Raw genomic sequence first — 20,726 nt, forward strand, 5'->3', positions numbered from 1 at the left:
TGCAACAGGGAATGCATACACTAAACCACAACAAAGCAAACACGGCATGCTGCAGCAATTTTGCTTTGGATAGAGCCCTGTATTTCCATGTCTTACCTCCCCAGTTGACCTGGCAGCTCCTATATTGTAGGGTCTTTTTCATTTTTATATGCCTAATGCATGGTACGTAGTAGGCACTCAATAACTACATGTTAAATTGGATTGATGCCCTAAGGCTGTCTCCCTTATAGAGAGGTAGAAAGCAGGAATTCTGGGAAGGCAATCCTGGAAGGGGAAATATAAAGGCATGAGGTGTGTGGCCTATTTATTTGCCTGCTTGACTCCAGTGTCTGGAAATGAAAATAAGTATAAAGGCATGGTGGGGATTGACAAGATAGGCCAGAGCCACATTATAGAGGGCTTTGAATAGAATGCTACATTTTGACCTCTACCCCCTAAGTCATGAGGAGCTCTGGACTGTTTTTGAAAGGAAAATAATCATATGATTACAGTTTATATCCAGTCTCATTGAGACTATAATGAATGTTTTCCTTTTAGTACTCCTGGGACTTGTGACCACTTGAGATATCTCCACATCCAAGTTTAGCCTCATGGGTCGTAGCCATGGCAGTTGGCCAAGACCAGAGCTTACACTTGAGACCCAGGATAAGGAAACACTCAAGGCTCCCTTCTCCTTTTTGGTTGGAGAGACCCATGGTAGAAACCAGACTATTTGGGAGTAAGAGCTACTACAAACGAAGAGACACACAAATGCTAGTTAAAATAGCTAGTGCAACAGGAACTGAAGTGCAGTTAGGTTTTACTTATAAATCAACATTCAAATTCTTTTTCCTCCTCTGCTGGCAAATAGATGTTAAATGACCCTGACAACTACACTGTAATCATGTCACTCCTCGGCTTAAATATTTTTTAGTAATTTTTAATGCAAGCCTTAGAGAAGAAAGTCCAAATTCCTTAACCTGTCATTCAAGACCTTCTATAATCAGGAATAAGCTTTCTTTTTCCCCTGTATTTCTCTATTGCTTGGCTACCTGAAGTTCTTTATTGATGATCCCACTCACATTCATATTTCACCATTTTACCCATTTACTCTTGTAGTTTCTCCTTCCTAGACTATTGCTCCCTTTCAAATGGTTTTCATCCTCCAAGGAATGGTCTAAGCCCCACCTCCTTCTGAAATCCCTTGTTAATTACTCTAGCCCTAACTGACTCCCCTGTCCTCTGGATACCTTTAGCACTGATTGTCTTCTCCAGGCTTTGAGTCCATAGCCTTTATAGCTATGTATTGTTATTGATAAACTCCACGCTTCTACCTTGATTCCACTAATCAAATTGTAAGCAACTTGAGGTCAAGGACTGTGACTTCTCCTTCTCTTGCATCCTCATTAGAAAACTCATTACATAGATACTGTACTCGGTTGGGTACCAAAGATTTGTGAATTAACTTTCATAAGTTGTATTCTCATTGTTGCCTTGCAGGTCTGTCTCCATGGACCCCCTACCCTCACTTTCAAACTAGGCTAGGAGTCCCTTTGAAGTGCCTAACATAGTGCTTGATACTGAGTTTATGCTCAACTATACTGCTGAATGAATGAATAAATGAGCAAGAGCCACCCAATCATACTTATCACTCACCCTGTTGGGATGTCTTCCGGCAGACCATGATATAAGTCATGGTGGTGACCACAATACAGCAGAAGGAGATGATGAGAATTATGGCAAAGATAGGCAGACCATTTCCTAGGAGGTAAAACAAGACCAAGTGGTATCTGGTTGAAAATGAATCTAGCAACTCCAAGGATCAGTCCAGACCAGCTCACACTTCTTTCTTTTCCATCTTCTCCTAAATTTCTTAGCTAGCCAGAGAGACAAACAAAACCCTAGGCCCATGAGAAAGACTTGAGAGAAGCTAGAGACTCCACGTATAAACAAGTTATTTCAGACCCACTGGTTGATGGCTGATTGGCCTGGGCATTTGAATGACATAGAACATTGTATATAGTGGAAAATTTCAGTTACAAAGTTCACAGCCAAAAGGGAAGGCTAGAAGTCTTAACATTGCCCTTACCTGGCCCAGCACTTGTCTTTCCAACGTAGCCATCCACTTCAGTGGTCCAGCCCTGGGATGAGTTCACTGTGGATGTTGCTATGACAACAAGTGTGTTAGGGTTAGAGGCCTCTCTTCCAGCAAGTAGCTGTGAGGTGGAGGGTGGCTGCAAAGTCTGAAGTCCTTCTGTGGGTATCTGTGCTAAGCTTTCTGCAATTCCTGGTCATGTCACTGACCACTATTACCATAAAGTGAGGTATCTTAGTTTTTCACTGTTTATGATGGGAAGAAGGCCAATAGAGGGGAGACAATATACCTAAACTCCTATAGCAAGTCAGACTAGGAGCAAAGCAGAAGTCACAGTTTTTTCTTTTCTCACTTTTCCCATGGGATTATTCAAATTCTCTCCTTCCTTTTGCCTCAAACATTTTCACGAAGAAGAATATATATATTCATGATTTCACTTCATCATGACTCTTAAATCTTTCTTATTTCCATTTCTTTAGTACTAATTTCTTTCTGGAGAACACAACGACCTCTTATTACCCATCTAATGGCATTGGGCCTCCTCTCTTGGCTTCTATGAAGCCATTTCAGACCTTTCCTACTCCCGCAGAACCCTAGTAAAACTCACCTTCGCAGGGGGATTGCATGGTTGGAGGTGCCTTAGTCTTGGTCTCGAGTGGCTTTGAGGAATCTGCAAGGAAAAGGAAGTCCATTCAAGGGTCCTGGCACCTTTGAGTGAACAGTTGGAATGCCTTAGGGAAAATGGGAAGTAAGTTAGGGCCAGTCAGGTCCTTAATTAATCTGGATGGGAAAACATTTTGTTTTAACTAACTTCTGATTGAAATTTAGCTATTCATTCTCTTGAGAGGGTCTTAGAAGGATTACAAAGAAGGTGGCTGTGGTGATGTCAGTAAAAATGGTAGAGTAATGACCTCCAAATATTCACTTCTTCACAAAAGCAATGAAATAACTGAAAAAAAATTCATAACTTTTTTCTTTCAGATTTGGGGAAATTAGCCAAAGATTTGCATCAACCCAAATAGCATTTATGGAAGAAAAATATCCCAGTCATGTTAAGAACAGGGAGCTCTGTGGCATTTTAACTTACCCCAGCCCTATCACCCTGCCCCAGGCCAGTAGTAGCCTTGAAAATAAACCCCCTTCTAGGTGCTGGAGTGGACAGAGCAGATTTAATTCCCAAACAATTGTCATTATTTGACCTGTGTGGTGGTTCCCTGAAAGACCTGACTCAAAAGGCTTATATTTATTGGTCACCCAGTGCTAAAACTGTCCCCAGGGAAGGGATGTATTTATCACACAGCTGCCTGAGGCAAGAGATAATAGTTGAGGTAAACAAGAAACTAGCCAGAAAACTTAAAAGAAAAAAAAGTAATTAGATGTTCATAGAGACTTTGAAAATCTCTGACACATTCCTGGTAATCTAGAAAACACAGACATGCCTAGGGTTTTGTGCATGCTCAGGAAAAACATGAGAACATCATAAGTTCTTTCCTCTGGCTAGCCTTGAGGCTCTGCATTAGCAGGAAGTGAAGGCTACAGCACAGTTATAAACTTCCTGGGTAAGTGTTGAAGACATAGTTCAAAAGGCAACAGAGCCCTGGGAGTTTTAGTGGTTCTAAGTATTTAAGGAGATATCTATCCAATCAGTAGCTTACCACTAAGCTACCAAGCAGAGACTTCAGTGGCAATCCATGACAAAGAATACAAGAGACTACTTAAAATTATCTTAGAAAAGTTACTGAACAAACAAACAGCAACTAGTACAATAAGCAGTGCCAAAAACAAGTCCTGGAGAGAGAAAGGGAGAGTCAGATTTCTAGATTTGCCATATTATATTATTTAAAAAGTCAAATTTTCAACAAAAATATAAGATATGCAAAGAAACTAGAAGCTAGAGCCCATAAACTTATAAAAGAGCAATGAATACAAACCATCCCTGAGGAAGCAGAGATACTGGACTTACTAGACAAAGATTTTAAATCAACTAAATTTTTTAAAAAAGAAATAAACCAAAGGAAAGATTGTGCAAAAATCTAAAAGAATGAGGACAATTCAAGCCAAATAATGAATATCAATAAAGAGATAGAATTTATAAAACAGGAACCAACTAGAAATGCTAGAGTTGAAAAGTACAACAACTGAAAGGATAAAAATCAATAAAAAGAAGAAAAATTCACTAACGGAGATTTAAGCAGGCAGAAGAAGAATCAGTAAACTTGATAACAATTGAAATTAACCAATTAGAGAAACAGAAAGGAAAGTGAATGAAGAAAAATGAGTAGCACCTCAGAGGTCTGTGGGACACCTTCAAGTGTACCAACATACACATAATGGGAGTTGTAGAAGCAGAGGATAGAAAAGGGTAGACAAAATATTTTAAGATATAATGTCAGAAAACTTTCCAATTTGATGGAAAACAATCTGCAAGTACAAGAAGCTCAATGAACTCCAAGTAGGGAAATATTTTTTAAATTCACACCTAGATACATACTCAAAAGCCAAAGTCAAAGAGAGAATTTTGAAAGCAGCAAGAAAGAAGCAACTCATCATATACAAGAGATTCTCAGTAAGACTAATGGCTAAGACCATAAAATTCCTAGAAGAAAACATAAGCAGAACACTCTTTGACATAAATCATAGCAGTATTATTTTAGATCTGTCTCCTAAAGAAAAGAAAGCAAAAATAAACAAATGGGAACTAATTAAACTTAAAGGCTTTTGCACAGCTAAGGAATCCATCAACAAAACAAAAAGACTGCCTACTGAATGGGAGAAAATATATGCATAATATGAATGCTAAAGAGTTAATGCCAAAAATACATAGATAGCTCATATAACTCAAAACAAAAAATAAAATAAAAACAAAAAATCCATTGGCTTATTTTTGTTTTTATTTCCCTTTCTCTAGGAGGTGGGTCAAAAAGGATCTTGCTGTGATTTTTGTCACAGAGTGTTCTGCCTATGTTTTCCTCTAAGAGTTTGAAGGTGTCTATCCTTACATTTAGGTCTTTAATCCGTTTTGAGTTAATTTTTTTGTATGGTGTTAGGGAATGTTCTAATTTCAGTCTTTTACATGTAACTGTCCAGTTTTACCAGCACCACTTATTGAAGAGGCTGTCTTTTCTCCACTGCATATTCTTGCCTCCTTTATCAAAGATAAGGTGACCATATGTGTGTAGGTTTATCTCTGGGTTTTCTTTCCTGTTACATTGATCTATATTTCTGTTTCTGAGCCAGTACCATACTGTCTTGATTACTGTAGCTTTGTAGTATAGTCTGAATTCTGGGAGCCTGATTCCTCCAGACCTGTTTCTCTTTCCCAAGATTGCTTTGGCTATTCAGCGTCTTGTGTGTTTCCATGCAAGTTGTGAAGTTTTTTGATCTAGTTCTGTGAAAAATGCCATTGGTAATTTGATAGGAATTGCACTGAATGTGTAGATTGCTTTGTGAAGTAGACTAATTTTCACAATGTTGATTCTTCCAATCCAAGAACATGGTATATCTCTCCATCTCTTTGTATCATCTTTAATTTCTTTCATCAGTGTTTTATAATTTTCTGCATACAGGTTTTTTGTTTCCTTTCGTAGGTTTATTCCTAGATATTTTATTCTTTTTGTTACAATGGAAATAAAAACAAAAATAGACAAATGGGACCTAATGAAACTTCAAAGCTTTTGCACAACAAAGGAAACCATAAACAAGACCAAAAGACAACCCTCAGAATGGGAGAAAATATTTGCAAATGAAGCAACTGACAAAGGATTAATCTCCAAAATTTACAAGCAGCTCATGCAGCTCAATATGAAAAAAACGAACAAGCCAATCCAATAATGGGTGGAAGACCTAAATAGACATTTCTCCAAAGAAGATATACAGATTGCCAACAGACACATGAAAGAATGCTCAACATCATTAATCATTAGAGAAATGCAAGTCAAAGCTACAATGAGATATCACCTCACACCAGTCAGAATGGCCATCATCAAAAAATCTACAAACAATAAATGTTGGAGAGGGTGTTGAGAAAAGCGTACCCTCTTGCACTGTTGGTGGGAATGTAATTTGATATAGCCACTATGGAGAACAGTATGGAGGTTCCTTAAAAACTACAAATAGAACTACCATACAACCCAGCAATCCCACTACTGGGCATGTACGCTGAGAAAACCATAATTCAAAAAGAGTCATGTACCAAAATGTTCATTGCAGCTCTATTTAAAATAGCCAGGACATGGAAGCAACCTAAGTGTGCATCAACAGATGAATGGATAAAGAAGATGTGGCACACAGTATGGTACTGGCACAAAAACAGAAAGATAGATCAGTGGAACAGGATAGAAAGCCCAGAGATAAACCCACGCACATATGGACACCTTATCTTTGATAAAGGAGGCAGGAATGTACAGTGGAGAAAAGACAGCCTCTTCAATAAATGGTGCTGGGAAAACTGGACAGGTACATGTAAAAGTATGAGATTAGATCACTCCCTAACACCATACACAAAAATAAGCTCAAAATGGATTAAAGACCTAAATGTAAGGCCAGAAACTATCAAACTCTTAGAAGAAAACATAGGAAGAACACTCTATGACATAAATCACAGCAAGATCCTTTCTGACCCACCTCCTAGAGTAATGGAAATAAAAACAAAAATAAACAAATGGGACCTAATGAAACTTCAAAGCTTTTGCACAGCAAAGGAAACCATAACCAAGACCAAAAGACAACCCTCAGAATGGGAGAAAACATTTGCAAATGAAGCAACTGACAAAGGATTAATCTCCAAAATTTACAAGCAGCTCATGCAGCTCAATAACAAAAAAACAAACAACCCCATCCAAAAATGGGCAGAAGACCTAAATAGACATTTCTCCAAAGAAGATATACAGAATGCCAACAAACACATGAAAGAATGCTCAACATCATTAATCATTAGAGAAATGCAAATCAAAACTACAATGAGATATCATCTCACACCAGTCAGAATGGCCATCATCAAAAAATCTAGAAACAATAAATGCTGGAGAGGGTGTGGAGAAAAGGGGACACTCTTGCACTGCTGGTGGGAATGTGAATTGGTTCAGCCACTGTGGAGAACAGTATGGAGGTTCCTTAAAAAACTACAAATAGAATTACCATATGACCCAGCAATCCCACTACTTGGCATATACCCTGAGAAAACCAAAATTCAAAAAGAGTCATGTACCAAATTGTTCATTGCAGCTCTATTTACAATAGCCAGGACATGGAAACAACCTAAGCGCCCATCATCGGATGAATGGATAAAGAAGATGTGGCATATATACACAATGGAATATTACTCAGCCTTAAAAAGAAATGAAATTGAGCTATTTGTAATGAGATGGATAGACCTAGAGTCTGTCATACAGAGTGAAGTAAGTCAGAAAGAAAAAGACAAATACCGTATGCTAACACATATATATGGAATTTAAGGGAAAAAAATGTCATGAAGAACCTAGGGGTAAGATAGGAATAAAGACGCAGACCTACTGGAGAACGGACTTGAGGGTATGGGGAGGGGGAGGGGTGAGTTTTGACAGGGCGAGAGAGAGTCATGGACATATACACACTAACAAACGTAGTAAGATAGATAGCTGGGGGGAAGCAGCCGCAAGGCACAGGGATATTAGCTCGGTGCTTTGTGACAGCCTGGAAGGGTGGGATGGGGAGAGTGGGAGGGAGGGAGACACAAGAGGGAAGACATATGGGAACATATGTATATGTATAGCTGATTCACTTTGTTATAAAGCAGAAACTAACACACCATTGTAAAGCAATTATACCCCAATAAAGATGTTAAAAAAAAAAAAAAAAGAAGATGTGGCACATATATACAGTGGAATATTACTCAGCCATAAAAAGAAACAAAACTGAGTTATTTGTAGTGACGTGGATGGATGTAGAGACTGTCATACAGAGTGAAGTAAGTCAGAAAGAGAAAGACAAATACTGTATGCTAACACATATATATGGAATTTAAGAAAAAAAATGTCGTGAAGAACCTAGGGGTAAGACAGGAATAAAGACACAGACCTACTGGAGAATGGACTTGAGGATATGGGGAGGGGGAAGGGTGAGCTGTGACAGGGCAAGAGAGAGGCATGGACATATATACACTAACAAACATAAGGTAGATAGCTAGTGGGAAGCAGCCTCATAGCACAGGGAGATCAGCTCGGTGCTTGTGACCACCTAGAGGGGTTGGATAACGAGGGTGGGAGGGAGGGAGATGCAAGAGGGAAGAGATATGGGAACATATGTATATGTATAACTGGTTCACTTTGTTATAAAGCAGAAACCAACACACCATTGTAAAGATGTTAAAAAAAAAGATACATGCACCCCCATGTTTATTGCAGCATCATTTACAATTGCCAAGACATGGAAAGAACCTAAATGTCCATCCACAGATAAATGGATTAAATAAGACGTGAGAAGAATGGAATGATATAGAAACAAAGTTTTTATATGCTATTGAAATTAAGTTGACATGGATTCCTCCTAGATTGTTGTAAATTAAGAATTAATGGTAATCCCCATAGTAACAACCAAGAAAATAACCAAAAATATTTATGGAAGAAACAACAGAGGAACAACAGAGGAACTACATAGTACACTATATTATATTTATTTACTACCAAAGACAGAAGTAATGAAGGAATAAAGGAATGAGAAAAGACAATATATATAGCAAGCTGGCAGACATAAACCCTATCTTACCAGCATTTACATTAAATGTAAATAGCTTAAATTATCAAATTTAGAGACTGGCAGAATGGATAACAAAACACAATTCAACTACAAGCTATGTATATGTATGATTCAAAAGACACAAATGGTTTGTAAGTAAAAGAATGGAAAAAATATGCCATGCAAATAGTAACCAAAATAGAGCTGGAGTAGCTATACTAATATCAAACAAAATAGACTTAAAACCAAAAAGTGTTATTAGAGAAAGAGAATCACATTTTATAATTATAAAAGGATCAATCAATCAAGAAGACACTACCATTATAAATATATATGCTCTTAACAACAGAGCCCCAAAACACATGAATCAAACAGTGACTGAATTTTTAGGAGAAATAGACAATTAAACAATAATAGCTTGAGATTCGAATACGACACTTTGAAGTATGGATAGAACAATTAGAAAAAAGATGAACAAGGACATCAAAGAACTGAACAATACTGTTAACCAATGGCCCTAACAGACCGATACAGAACACTCTACAAAACAACGGAATACACTTACTTTTCAAGTACGTATGGAACATTATCCAGAATAGACCATATGTTAGGCCATAAAATAAGTCTCAATAAACTTGAAACAATTGTAATAATGCATCACAATAAAATAAAATTAGAAACAAATAACAGAAGGAAATTAGGGAGATTAAAAAATATGTGGAGATTAAATAACATACTTCTAAATAACCAGTGGGTTAAATAAGAAGTCATTAGGAAATTAGAAAATACTTTCAGATGATTGAAGATAAAAACACAGCATACCAAAACTTATTGGATGCAGTGAAAACAGTACTCAGGGTTCAGATGTAGATACCTACATCAGAGAATAAGAAAGGTTTCTGATTAATAATTTAATCTTCCACCTTAAAAATAAAATTTAAAATAGAAGAGAAAACTAAACAGAAAACAAAGCAGATGGAAGAAAATAAATATTTAGCAGAGATAAATGAAATAGAAAATAGAAATCGATAGAGAAAATCAACAAAACCAAAATCTGGTTGTTGAAAAAGATCAGTGCAATTGGCAAACCTTTAGCGAGACCAACCTACAAAAGAAAGAGAGAGAGAGAGAGAAAGAGAGAGAGAGAGAGAGAGAGAAAGAAAGAAAGAAAGAAAGAAAGAAAGAAAGAAAGAAAGAAGAAAGAAAGAAAAAAGCAGGCTCAAATTATTAAAATCTTTGATGAAAATGGGGACATATCTACTAAATTTGTAGAAGTAAACAGAATGACAAGGGAATACTATGAACAACCATATGACAGTGGATTAACTAAGATATAAACAACAAATTCCTAGAAATGCACAATCTACTGAAAGTGACTAAAGAAGAAATAGAAAATCAGAATAAGCAGAACGTTAACAAGTAAAAAGGTTGGATTGCTAATCAAACAACTTCAGATAAAGCAAAGGCTAGGCCCAGGTGGCTTCTCTGGTGATTTCTATAAAGGTGTTTTTTTTTTTTTTTTTTAATGGCAACTCTTCACTAATTCTTTCAAAAAGTAGGTGTGGTAACACCTTCAAACTCAGTATATGAGACCAGTATTATCATGATACAAAATCATAGAATGACATCAAAACAAAAGAAAACTAAGAACCAATATCCCTTATGAATATAGATGCAAAACTCCATAACAAAATACTAGCAAACCAAATCCAGCAGCATATTAAAAGGATTGTGCACCATGATTAATTTATCCCAGGAATGCAAGATTGGCTCAATATTTGAAAATGAGTCAAGGTAATGCAGTCTCTTAATAGAATAAGGAATAAAAGAAACACAAAATCATCTCAATAGACACAGAAAATGAACTTGACACAATCCAATTAACTTTTCATTATAAAAACACTCAACAAGCTAGAAAAAAAAGAAGTGGTCTCAAACCAATAAAGGGCATCTACGAAAATAAAGGCATCTATCATCATAATGGTGAAAGAAAGAATATTTTCCTGTCATATCAGAAACAAGTCAATTATTTCCATTCTTTCCATGCTTATTCACCATTGTACTGTAGATACTAGCCAGGAAAATTATGCCAGAATAAGAAATAAAAGGCATCCAAATTGGAAAGAAAGGAATAAAATTATTCCTATTTTCAGAGGACAAAATCATATATAGAAAAGCCACAAGAATCCACAAAACAGGAGGGAAGATGGTGGAAGAGTAAGTCGCAGAGCTCACCTTCCTCCCCTACAGATACAGCTGAAATACATCTACACGTGGAACAACTTCTACAGAACACCTACTGAATGCTGGCAGAAGACCTCAGACCTCCCAAAAGGGAAGAAAGTCCCCACGTACAGGGGTAGGGCAAAAGAAAAAACAGAGACAAAAGGATAGGGACGGGACCTGCACCAGTGGGAGGGAGCCGTGAAGGAGGAAAACTTTCCACACACTAGAAGCCCCTTTGCGGGCAGACACTGCGGGTGGCGGAGGGGGGAAGCTTCGGAGCTGCGGAGGGCAAAGCGGAGAGATTCCCGCACAGAGGATCGGTGCCGACCGGCACTCACCAGCCCGAGAGGCTGGTCTGCTCACCCACCGGGATGGGTGGGGCTGGGAGCTGAGGCTTGGGCTTCGGTCAGAGTGCAGGGAGAGGACTGGGGTTGGCAGAGTGAACACAGCCTGCAGGGGGTTAGTGTACCATGGCTAGCCAGGAGGGAGTCCGGGGAAATGTCTGGACCTGACGAAGAGGCTAGAGACTTTTTCTTCTCTCTTTGTTTCCTGGTGCTCGAGGAGAGTGGATTAAGAGCACTGCTTAAAGGAGCTCCAGAGACGGGTGCGAGTCACAGATAAAAGTGCGGACCCCAGAGACGGGCATGAGATACTAAGGATGCTGCTGCCGCCACCAATAAGTCTGAGTGCAAGCACAGGTCACTATCCACACCCCTTTCCGGGGAGCCTGTGCAACCCACCACTGCCGGGGTCCCGGGATCCAGGGACAAATTCCCAGGGGGAGCGCACAGCACGCCTCGGACTGGTGCAGCGTTACGCCGGCCTCTGCCACCGCAGGCTCTCCCCGCACTCCATGACCATCACCCCCCCTGGCCTGAGTGAGCCAGAGCCCCTGAAGCAGCTGCTCCTTTAACCCCGTCCTGTCTGAGTGAAGAACAGATGCCCTCCAGCGACCTAAACGCAGAGGCGGGGCCAAATCCAAAACTGAGCCCCGGGGAGCTGTGAGAACAAAGAAGATAAAGGGAAATCTCTCCCAGAAGCCTCAGAAGCAGTGGATTAAAGCTCCACAGTCAACTTGATGTACCCTGCATCTGTGGAATACATGAATAGACAACGAATAATCCCAAACTGAGGAGGTGGACTTTGAGATCAAGATTTATGATTTTTCCCCCTTTTCCTTTTTCTGTGAGTGTGCATGTGTATGCTTCTGGGTGAGATTTTGTCTGTATAGCTTTGCTTCCACCATTTGTCCCAGGGTTCTATGCATCCGTTTGTTTTTTTTTTTTTCAAAATAATTATTTTTTATTTTAATAACTTTATTTTGCTTTATCTTCTTTCTTTCTTCCTTTCTGTCTTTCTATCTTTCCTTCCTTCCCTCCTTTAGACAACAAATCATCCCAAATTGAGGAGGTGGACTTTGAGAGCAAGTTTTATGATTTTTTTCCCCTTTTCCTCTTTTTGTGAGTGTGTATGTGTATGCTTCTGTGTGAGATTTTGTCTGTATAGCTTTGCTTCCACCATTTTTCCTACGGTTCTATCCGTCCGTTTTTTAAAAAATTATTTTTCTTAATAATTATTTTGTATTTTAATAACTTTATTATATTTTATCTTACTTTATTTGATTTTACTTTATTTTCTTTATTTCTTTTTTTATCTTTCTCTCCTTCCTTCCTTCCTACCTCCCTCCCTCCCTCCTTTCATTCTCTTTTTCCTCCTTTCTTTCTATTTCTACTAATTTGTTTTTTCTACTTTTTCTCCCTTTTATTCTGAGCTGCGTGGATGAAAGGCTCTTGGTGCTGCAACCTGGAGTCAGTGCTGTGCCGCTGAGGTGGGAGAGCCAAGTTCAGGACACTAGTCCACAAGAGACCACCCAGCTCAACATAATATCAAACAGCGAAAATCTCCCAGACATCCCCATCTCAACACCAGCACACAGCTTCACTCAACAACCAGCAAACTACAGTGCTGGACACCCTATGCCAAACAACTAGCAAGACAGGAACACAATGCCACCCATTAGCAGAGAGGCTGCCTAACATCAAAATAAGTGCACAGACACCCCAAAACACCCCACCAGACATGGACCTACCCAGCAAAAAGAAAAGATCCAGCCTCATCCACCAGAACACAGGCACTAGTCCCCTCCACCAGGAAGCCTACTCAACCCACTGAACCAACATTAGCCACTGGAGAGAGACACCAATAACAGCGGGAACTACGAACCGGCAGCCTGCAAAGAGGAGACCCCAAACACAGTAAGATAAGCAAAATGAGAAGACAGAGGAAAACACAGCCGATGAAGAAGCAAGATAAAAACCCACCAGACCTAACAAATAAAGAGGAAATAGGCGGTCTACCTGAAAAACAATTCAGAATAATGATAGTAAAGATGATCCAAAACCTTGCAAATAGAAGAGACAAAATGCAAGAAACATTTAATAAGGACCTAGAAGAACTAAAGATGAAACAAACAATGATGAACAACACAATAAACGAAATAAAAAATACTCTAGATGGGATCAATAGCAGAATAACTGAGGCAGAAGAACGGAAAAGTGACCTGGAAGACAAAATAGTGGGAAAAAATTGTGCAGAGCAGAATAAAGAAAACAGAATGAAAAGACCTGAGGACAGTCTCAAAGACCTCTGGGACAACATTAAATGCACCAACATTCGAATTATAGGGGTCCAAAAGAAGAAAAGAAAAAGAAAGGGACTGAGAAAATATGTCAAGAGATTATAGTTGAAAACTTCCCTAATATGAGAAAGGAAATAGTTAATCAAGTCCAGGAAGCACAGAGAGTCCCATAAAGGATAAATCCAAGGAGAAATACGCCAAGACATATATTAATCAAATTGTCAAAATTTAAATACAAAGAAAACATATTAAAAGCAGCAAGGGAAAAATAACACAAAAGGGAATCCCCATAAGGTTAACTGCTGATCTTTTAGCAGAAACTCTGCAAGCCAGAAGGGAGTGGCAGGACATATTTAAAGTGATGAAGGAGAAAAACCTGCAACCAAGATTACTCTACACAGCAAGGATCTCATTCAGTTTTGATGGAGAAATGAAAACCTGTACAGACAAGGAAAAGCTGAGAGAGGTCAGCACCACAAAACCAGCTTAAAACCAAATGCTAAAGGAACTTCTCTAGGCAGGAAACACAAGAGAAGGAAAAGACCTATAATAACAAACCCAAAACAATTAATAAAATGGGAATACGAACATACATATCTATAATTACCTTAAATATGAAAGGACTAAAGGCTCCCACCAAAAGACACAGAATGGCTGAATGGATACAGAAACAAGACCCATACATTTGCTATCTACAAGAGACCCACTTCAGACCTAGAGACACATACAGACTGAAAGTTAGGGGATGGAAAAAGTTACTCCATGAAAATGGAAGCCACAAGAAGGCTAGGGTAGCAATTCTCATATAAGACAAAATAGACTTTAAAATAAAGACTATTAGAAGAGAGAAAGAAGGACACTACATACTGATCAAGGGATCGATCCAAGAAGAAGTTATAACAATTGTAAATATTTATGCACCCAACATAGGAGCACCTCAATACATCAGGCAAATACTAACAGCCATAAAAGGAGAAATCGACAGTAACACACTCATAGGACGGGATTTTAACACCCCACTTTCACCAATGGACAGATCATCCAAAATGAAAACAAATAAGGAAACACAAGCTTTAAATGATACATTAAGCAAAATGGACTTAATTGATATTTATAGGACAGTCCATCCAAAAACAACAGAATACACATTTTTCTCAAGTGCTCATGGACCATTCTCCTGGGTAGATCATATCTTGGGTCACAAATCAAGCCTTGGTATATTTAAGAAAATTGAAATTTTATCAAGTATCTTTTCCGACCACAGTGCTATGAGACTAGATATCAATTACAGGAAAAGATCTGTAAAAAATACAAACACATGGGGGCTTAACAATACACTACTTAATAATGAAGTGATCACTGAAGAAATCAAGGAGGAAATTTAAAAAATACCTAGAAACAAATGACAATGGAGACACGATGACCCAAAACCTATGGGTTGCAGGAAAAGCAGTTCTAAGAGGGAAGTTCATAGCACTACAACCCTACCTTAAGAAACAGGAAACATCTCGAATAAGCAGCCTAACCTTGTGACTAAAGCAGTTAGAGAAAGAAGAAAAAAAGAAACCCAAAGTTACCAGAAGGAAAGAAAGCATAAAACCAGATCAGAAATAAATGAAAAAGAAATGAAGGAAATGATAGAAAAGATCAATAAAACTAAAAGCTGGTTCTTTGAGAAGATAAACAAAATTGATAAACCATTAGCCAGACTCATCAAGAAAAAAAGGGAGAAGACTCAAATCAATAGAATTAGAAATGAAAAAGGGCAAGTAACAACGGACACTTCACAAATACAAAAGATCATGAGAGATTACTACAAACAACTCTATGCCAATATAATGGACAACCTGGAAGAAATGGACAAATTCTTAGAAATGCATGACCTGCCAAGACTGAATCAGGAAGAAATAGAAAATATGAACAGACCAATCACAAGCACTGAAGTTGAAACTGTGATTAAAAATCTTCCAACAGTCGAAATCCCAGGACCAGATGGCTTCACAGGTGAATTCTACCAAATATTTAGAGAAGAGCTAACACCTACTTTTCTCAAACTCTTCCAAAATATAGCAGAGGGAGGAACACTTCCAAACTCATTCTACGTGGCCACTATCACCTTGATACCAAAACCAGAAAAGGATGTCACAAAGAAAGAAAACTACAGGCCAATATCACTGATGAACATAGATGCACAAATCCTCTACAAAATACTATCAAACAGAATCCAACAGCACATTGAAAGGATCATACACCATGATCAAGTGGGGTTTATTCCAGGAATGCAAGGATTCTTCAATATACGCAAATCAATCAGTGTGATACACCATATTAACAAACTGAAGAAGAAAAACCATATGATCATCTCAAGAGATGCAGACAAATCTTTTGACAAAATTCAACACCCATTTATGATAAAAACCCTGCAAAATGTAGGCATAGAGTGAACTTTCCTCAACATAATAAAGGGCATATATGACAAACCCACAGCCAACATCGTCCTCGATGGTGAAAACATGAAAGAATTTCCACTAAGATCAGTAACAAGACAAGGTGGTCCACTCTCACCACTCATATTCAATATAATTTTGGAAGTTTTAGCCACTGCAATCAGAGAAGAAAAAGAAGTAAAAGGAATCCACATTGGAAAAGAAGAAGTAAAGCTGTCACTATTTGCAGATGACATGATACTATTCATAGAGAATCCTAAAGATGCTACCAGAAAACTACTAGAGCTAATCAATGAATTTGGTAAAGTAGCAGGATACCAAATTAATGCACAGAAATCTCTGGCATTCCTATACATTAATGATGAAAAATCTGAAAATGAAATCAAGAAAACACTCCCATTTATCATTGCAACAAAAAGAATAAAATATCTAGGAATAAACCTACCTGAGGAGACCAAAGACCTGTATGCAAAAAAGTATAAGACACTGATGAAAGAAATTAAAGATGATACAAATAGATGGAGAGATATACCATGTTCTTGGATTGGAAGAATCAACATTGTGAAAATGACTGTACTACCCGTAGCAATCTACAGATACAATGCAATCCCTATCAAACTACCACTGGCATTTTCCACAGAACTAGAACAAAAAAATTCACAATTTGTATGGAAACACAAAAAACTCCGAATAGCCAAAGCAATCTTGAGAACGAAAAATGGATCTGGAGGAATCAGGCTCCCTGACTTTAGACTATACTAGAAAGCTACAGTAATCAAGACAGTATGGTACTGGCACAAAAACAGAAAGATAGTTCAATGGAACAGGATAGAAAGCCCAGAGATAAACCCACGCAATATGGTCACCTTATCTTTGATAAAGGAGGCAGGAATGTACAGCGGAGAATGGACAGCATCTTCAATAAGTGGTGCTGGGAAAACTGAACAGGTACATGTAAAAGTATGAGATTAGATCACTCCCTAACACCATACACAAAAATAAGCTCAAAATGGATTAAAGACCTAAATGTAAGGCCAGAAACTATCAAACTCTTAGAGGAAAACATAGGCAGAACACTCTATGACATAAATCACAGCAAGATCCTTTTTGACCCACCTCTTAGAGAAATGGAAATACAAACAAAAATAAACAAATGGGACCTAATGAAACTTAAAAGCTTTTGCAAAGCAAAGGAAACCTTAAACAAGACCAAAAGACAACCCTCTGAATGGGAGAAAATATTTGCTAATGAAGCAACTGACAAAGGATTAATTTCCAAAATTTATAAGCAGCTCATACAGCTCAATAAAAAGAAAAACAAGCAACCCAATCCAAAAGTGGGCAGAAGACCTAAATAGACATTTCTCCAAAGAAGATATACAGACTGCCAACAAAAACATGAACGAATGGTCAACATCATTAATCATTAGAGAAATGCAAATCAAAACTACAATGAAATATCATCTCACACAAGTCAGAATGGCCATCATCAAAATATCTAGAAACAATAAATTCTGGAGAGGGTGTGGAGAAAAGGGAACACTCTTGCACTGCTGGTGGGAATGTGAATTATTATAGCCACTATGGAGAACAGTATGGATGTTCCTTAAAAAACTACAAATAGAACTACCATATGACCCAGCAATCCCACTACTGAGCACATACCCTGAATAAACCATAATTCAAAAAGAGTCATGTACCAAAATGTTCATTGCAGCTCTCTTTACAATAGCCAGGATGTGGAAGCAACCTAATGGTCCATCATCGGATGAATGGATAAAGAAAATGTGGCATATATATACAATGGAATATTACTCAGCCATAAAATGAAACGAAATTGAGCTATTTGTAATGAGGTGGATAGACCTCGAGTCTGTCATACAGAGTAAAGTAAGTCCGAACGAGAAAGACAAGTACCGTATGCTAACACATATATATGGAATTTAAGAAAAAATAATATCATGAAGAACCTTGGGGTAAGACAGGAATAAAGACAGGACCTACTAGAGAATGGACTTGAGGATATGGGGAGGGGGAAGAGTAAGCTGTGACAAAGTGAGAGAGAGGCATGGACATATATACACTGCCAAACGTAAGGTAGATAACTAGTGGGAAGCAGCCGCATATCACAGGGAGATCAACTCGGTGCTTTGTGACCGCCTGGAGGGGTGGGATAGGGAGGGTGGGAGGGAGGGAGATGCAAGAGATATGGGAACGTATGTATATGTATAACTTATTCACTTTGTTATAAAGCAGAAACCAACACACCATTGTAAAGCAATTATACTCCAAGAAAGATGTAATGTATGTAAATAAATATATAAATAAATAAATAAGTATATATATATATATATATATATATATATATATATGTAAAGAAATTATGCCTCCTATAAACAAGAAACCAAAGTGGTTATCTAGGGGCCTGGTTTTCAATGTTTTATATAAAAAAAATGAATCCGCAAAACAATGATTAGAGCTAATAAATGAGTTTAGCAAGATTGCAGGATATAAGTTCAATATACAAATATCTGTTGTATTTCTGTACGCTAGCAATGAACAATCCAAAATTAAATTTAAGAAAATAATTTTAGAATAAAAGCCTCCCAAATTGGAATGGAAGAAGTAAAATTTTCACTATTTGAAGGTAGACGTGATACTATATAAAGAGAAACCTAAAGACCACCAAAAGTCTTTTAAAACTAATAAATGAATTCAGTAAAATAACAGGACACAAAATCAATATACAGAAATTTGTGGCATTTCTACATACTAATAATGAACTATCAGAAAGATAAATGAAGAAAATAATCCAATTTATAGTTGTATCAAAAATGTAAAATACTTAGGAATAAATTTAACCAAGATGGTGAAAGACCTGTACACTGAAAACTGTAAGACACTGATGAAAGAAATTGAAGACATAAATAATTGGAGAGATATCCCATTTTTATTGATTGGAAGAAGTAGTATTGTTAAAATGTCTATACTATCCAAAACAATCTACAGATTTGATGCAATCCTTGTCCCAATTCCAATGGCATATTTCCCAGAACTAAAACAAATAATTCTAAAATTTGTGTGGAACCACAAAAAATGCAGAATAACCTAAAACAATCTTGAGGAAGAACAAAGCTGGAGGCATCACAGTCCCTGATTTCAAACTATACTACAAAGCTGTAGTAATCAAAAGAGTATGTTGCTGGCACAAAGATGGAATGGAACAAAATTGAGAGCCCATAAATAAACTCACACTTATATGGACAATTAATTTATGACAAAGGAGCAAAGATGTGAATAAAGATATCTTGGGTTTTGGAGATTTGGAAGTGATGACTCCAGTTTACAAAGTTATGTTGTGCTAAATAGGGAGAGACAGCCAGTGAAAACTACCTTTTTTAATAGGTTGGTAGTGGCCATAGGAGAGAGGTGGTGTGGCAGATGAAGAAAACGTTTATTTTTTATTCTTTTTTTATTTTTAATTTTTTTGCGGAACGCGGGCCTCTCACTGTTGTGGCCTCTCCCATTGCGGAGCACAGGCTCCGGAAGCACAGGCTCAGCAGCCATGGCTCACGGGCCCAGCCGCTCCGCAGCATGTGGGATCTTCCCGGACCGGGGCACGATCCCGTGTCCCCTGCATCGTCAGGTGGACTCTCAACCACTGTGCCACCAGGGAAGCCCGAAAACGTTTTTTAAAATAACATATATATGTATGTTATTTACATATATATGTATATTAGGCTTACATTATACATATATTATACATATATACATACACACACATGTACATACATACATTTTAGGCTTATGTAGAGGATAATGGGTGAAGCAGGGAGTTGGAGTAGTTGAGGTAAAGAGCTGAGGTAGAAGGTTTACTGTGGAGAGAAGAAAGACACATCTTACTCTGAGCCAAGAGAGAATGGGCAGGGAAATGTCAAAGTAGAGAGGGTGGTTGATAGAATTTACATCTGAGGGCAGGGGTCTGGGTCTTCTCAAAGAAGGAGAAGGTGACCTCATCTTCTGGGAGCAGGGCTGGGGACATGAGATAAGGCAGAAAGTATTCTGAATAGCTGTTATAAGGAATGGAACATAGATGAGCAAATTGATTGGCATACAGCATGGGGACAGGCAGTTGATGTCACAGAGCATGAAACTAAAGTGGCACCAATGCACCTCTGTGCTTTTTCCAGAATTAAGGAACATCACAGAGGGTGAGGGGATGGATGAGGAGCTGAGAGCTATGTAGGACAGAGATGAAACAAGTGACCAGACTCATGGGACCAGATTGAGGTGCAAAAGAGGCAGGTAGAGGAAGCCAAGAGATAGTAGCTTGGCTTAGAGAACAGGGAAGGGTGTAACTTCTCTGAGCCTCAATTTCCTTATCTGTCAGAGAGCTCAATTGTGAGCACTGCCTAACAGCTCTGTGACCTGTGAACATGGACTAGATAAGGAATAGACAGGCTGATTGGTTGTGAGCAAGATCCTCCCCAGAAGGACTAGAAACAAACTCAGAAAGGTGAGAATGTTCAACTTGTCCCTTTATGAAGTACACATTCTTGGACTTTCTGCCCATGTTTTGCTCTCTCTGCTTGACCAGATTATCGACTCTCAGAGAACTGGGCCAGTGTCC

General features: G+C 38.1%; 1 protein-coding gene across 3 annotated transcripts in view; it reads right to left on the minus strand.

The window, feature by feature from the left end:
- The window catches only part of VSIG4 (V-set and immunoglobulin domain containing 4), a 32,397-nt gene that overhangs the window by 3,235 nt on the left and 8,436 nt on the right, over positions 1-20,726 (minus strand). For all 3 annotated transcript variants that reach the window (XM_032619355.1, XM_032619354.1, XM_032619353.1), the window contains 3 exons: positions 2,682-2,744; positions 2,069-2,146; positions 1,636-1,740 (listed from right to left, as the gene is read on the minus strand). In XM_032619355.1, the coding sequence (XP_032475246.1) occupies positions 1,636-1,740; positions 2,069-2,146; positions 2,682-2,744 (246 nt within the window). The remainder of the gene's footprint in view (positions 1-1,635; positions 1,741-2,068; positions 2,147-2,681; positions 2,745-20,726) is intronic.

This window comes from Phocoena sinus, chromosome X (genome assembly GCF_008692025.1).
Source record: "Phocoena sinus isolate mPhoSin1 chromosome X, mPhoSin1.pri, whole genome shotgun sequence".
Taxonomy (NCBI): domain Eukaryota; kingdom Metazoa; phylum Chordata; class Mammalia; order Artiodactyla; family Phocoenidae; genus Phocoena; species Phocoena sinus.